Source organism: Hylobates moloch, unplaced genomic scaffold (assembly GCF_009828535.3).
Source record: "Hylobates moloch isolate HMO894 unplaced genomic scaffold, HMol_V3 SCAFFOLD_6, whole genome shotgun sequence".
NCBI classification, from domain to species: Eukaryota; Metazoa; Chordata; class Mammalia; order Primates; family Hylobatidae; genus Hylobates; species Hylobates moloch.
In genome coordinates, this window is record NW_026652281.1 from 3,753,481 (window position 1) to 3,756,671 (window position 3,191).

Consider the following 3,191-nt stretch of genomic DNA (forward strand, 5'->3'; position numbering starts at 1 on the left):
GTACCTCCTGCGTGTAAAGCAGTGGGTCTCTGGAAGCTGTCACAAGGCCACACGCACCACAAGCCTACATGCACCACAGCCTGGAAAGTGATTTTATAGACGAGGCTACTGGCAGTGAGCACCACATGCTGATGATGGTAATTTTTATCTGGTGGGTCTTTTATCCGGTGGGTATTTCATGCTGGGTGCCACACATCCATGCCCTGTGCCCACATCCCCATAACCATGGTTCTGTGAAGGACATGACCCTTGAAGAAGCAAGGAAAGGGATCCCAGAGAGGCTAACAGCCTGCACAAAGTCAAACAGCAGGAATTGAGAACTCAACTCTGCCTCCAAATGCCACCTCGCACCCTGCTGCCCCCTAACTGACTATCAGACGCAATTCAGCAGGCTCCGGGCCAAGTGGCCAATGCCCTGGAAGACTCTGGAAGGAAACTGAGGACCCGAAAGGTTAAGGAAGCTGGACAAAGCCACACGGTTGCTGGCAGTGGGGGCCAGTACTGAAACCCAGGTCCACTTGATTCCACGGATCGTGCTTTCCCCACCGTGTTCCTGTACCTTTTTCTGTCCATTCCCCTGGCCCTGGTGGAGCCCAGCGAGCCCTCAGCCCTAAAAGCCATGGAGGGCCAGGTTCTGCATAGAGAATGAGCTCCACATTTCTGGTGCAATCAGTCCTTAGGCGTATTAAAGGTCTTCCAAAGGGCTCCCCAAAGAGACCCAGAGATCTGGATTCACAGCAAGGACCCTGTGCCGCCTGCTCCTCCCTCGATCAGATCCTTTGGGCCTCCCATGGTCCAGGTTGCCACTAGGGCACATATGTTGTGCATGTCCACATGTGTGGTGCCTATGCTGCCCGCCACATCCCTCCTTACTGAAAGATGCACCGAAGCTGGCAGACACAGCACCTGCAAACGGACCCACGGTGTTGTCCAGCCACTCCTGGCTGTCGGCTTTTGTCCTGGGCTGCCCTTGCTAATGAGGAGCCCAGGGAAGCCCAGCCGTCGTGCCTCGTTATCTTCACTCCTTCTCCAGAAGATCCGGTTTCCCCTCATGTCTTGCCCTGGCCCCTCACAGGCTATCGTGGAATATACAGAGACTCAAAGCTCTTTCGGGATGATTTATGAACCCCTTGCTGGGGGCCCATCTGTCTCCAGGAGACCCCCACTCCTGAGGCCAGGTATTGCTGGGGTCACGACCCTGGGGAGGCCACCAGAGGTCAGATAAGGATGGTGTTGAGTCTATCAGTGACCCCTCTGTTGGACAGACCTCGGCGTGATGGGGCTCTGCTTGAGGAATTAGTGAGATTTGTCACTGTGAGGGAGGGGAGGTCTGTGAGGGAGGGGAGGGGGCATTGCTGGCTGGGGTCACAGGGTCACTGTGCCTTGGTGACTGGGTGAATTTTAGGTCATGAGCTTGCCCCATGGCTCTGCCAGGCTGCTCACAGATAGGATGGTGCAGGGTCTAGCTTACCCCACAGAACGATCCCGAGGAACTGTGGAGGCAGGGGCAGGTGATTTGAGTTCAAACTCTAGCACAGTGCCTAGCACACAGTAGGTGCTCAATAAAGAAGAGTGGAATGAATGAATGCAGGCATGAATGAAGGACCTTGCTGCATAACCTCGAGGTGGTGCCCATGACTGGTCTTGAGCTGCCCAGTCCCCCTCCACTTTCCTTCGGTCAGAGCACTCGATCTGCTTTAGGGGAAATTATTTCTTCTGGTGGATGAAGCCCTGTTCACTCATGGTCTTCCCTCCCCAGGACATGGGGTCCGTCATGACCCAAGCTCAGGCAGCGCGTCCTTCCCCCACCTACGAAATGGATTGTGAGGAGAGGGAAGAAAGAACGAGCAACAGTGGGAATATGTTTGTCACAGCAGGGACACCGGGGCGGTGTTTCATGTTGTGAGGCAGCCCGAGTCCATCCCCATGTCCAGACTTGGCTCTCCAGCCTTCCAGTTCCATACCCAGTGCATTCCACCAATTATCCCTTTTCTTTTCTACATCTAGAGTTTGTTTCTGTCGCTTGCAACCCTGAACAGTTATTCCCCACCCCCTTACACACATAAAGGTAATATGTTCAGCTGGCTGAGCCACTTCACCTCCCTGGGCCTCGGTTTCCACATCTGTGAAATGGGTGTCATGAGTCCTCCTCCAAGGTCTTTAAGGATCAAGTCAGGGGATGTTCATGAAATTACCCCTGGCTTGCGCCTTTGGTGTGCAGTGCCTGTGGCATGTGAGTGAGCACAGGCTCACCTCCTGGTGTGGGTCCTGATGCCCTGGGCAGCCGGTGCAGAAGGAGGTGGGTGGGGCTTGAGTGGCGTTTGATCGGGCCCCTTCCCATTCCCTGTGCACCTTGCCTCCAGGGTGCTCAGTCCACAGACAGACCCAGAAGCCAGAAAGCTTGAGTCTCATGATTCAGAGCAATTATGCAGCCTAATTACCTGGGTTCAGCTTCTGTCTCTACCACCCGCCAGTGCCATGACTGTGGGCAATGAATTTAATCTCCCTGAGCCTCGCCCACGACGGGCTGATTCCCGAAAGGATGGACGGAGGATCCCCAACCGCCTGCGAAGCCCAAGCCGCCACATAGGAGCGTGCGTTTGGGCCCTCTTCTCCCACCTGTTCGACTCCCCGTCCCCAGGATGTCAACTTCAGTCCCTCAAGGCCATACCTGGACCCAACGGGCGAAGAAGGATGATGAGGAGGAGGACCCACTGGACCAGCTGATCTCCCGCTCTGGCTGCGCTGCCTCCCACTTTGCGGTGCAGGAGTGCGTGGCCCAGCACCAGGACTGGCGGCAATGCCAGCCACAGGTGCAGGCGTTCAAGGATTGCATGAATGAACAGCAGGCAAGGCGGCAAGAGGAGCTGCAGAGGAGGCAAGAACAAGCCAGTGCCCACCAGTGAGACCCCAAACCACCTATCCCCAGTAGATGGCCCTGCCAAGACCAGCACCCAGCAAGATTATAGAGGAAAAAATCCTAAATGCTGGGTGTGGGAGGTCTAACACATGGGGATAGTTTTTGGATCTGGAGTTGAGAGCCATGGGTTTGGACGTGACTGGCACAAACAGCTGTCGTATGTTCATGGTCAGATCTCATACAGCCTCAGCTGTCTTGTTCCACCAGTATTTACCAGGAAACAAAGAATGTGTTAAGGGATGCTCCCCCACCCCACATCTTGGGTCAGTGT

At 55.2% G+C, this 3,191-nt stretch overlaps 1 protein-coding gene across 1 annotated transcript; it reads left to right on the plus strand.

Moving 5' to 3' along the window:
- Positions 1–2,609: 2,609 nt before the first annotated feature.
- On the plus strand, positions 2,610–2,945 carry LOC116470306 (cytochrome c oxidase assembly factor 4 homolog, mitochondrial-like). Its single transcript, XM_032155879.2, has one exon. The coding sequence runs from the start codon at positions 2,643–2,645 to the stop codon at positions 2,904–2,906; it is 264 nt and encodes an 87-aa protein (XP_032011770.1). The 5' UTR covers positions 2,610–2,642; the 3' UTR covers positions 2,907–2,945.
- Positions 2,946–3,191: the final 246 nt, after the last annotated feature.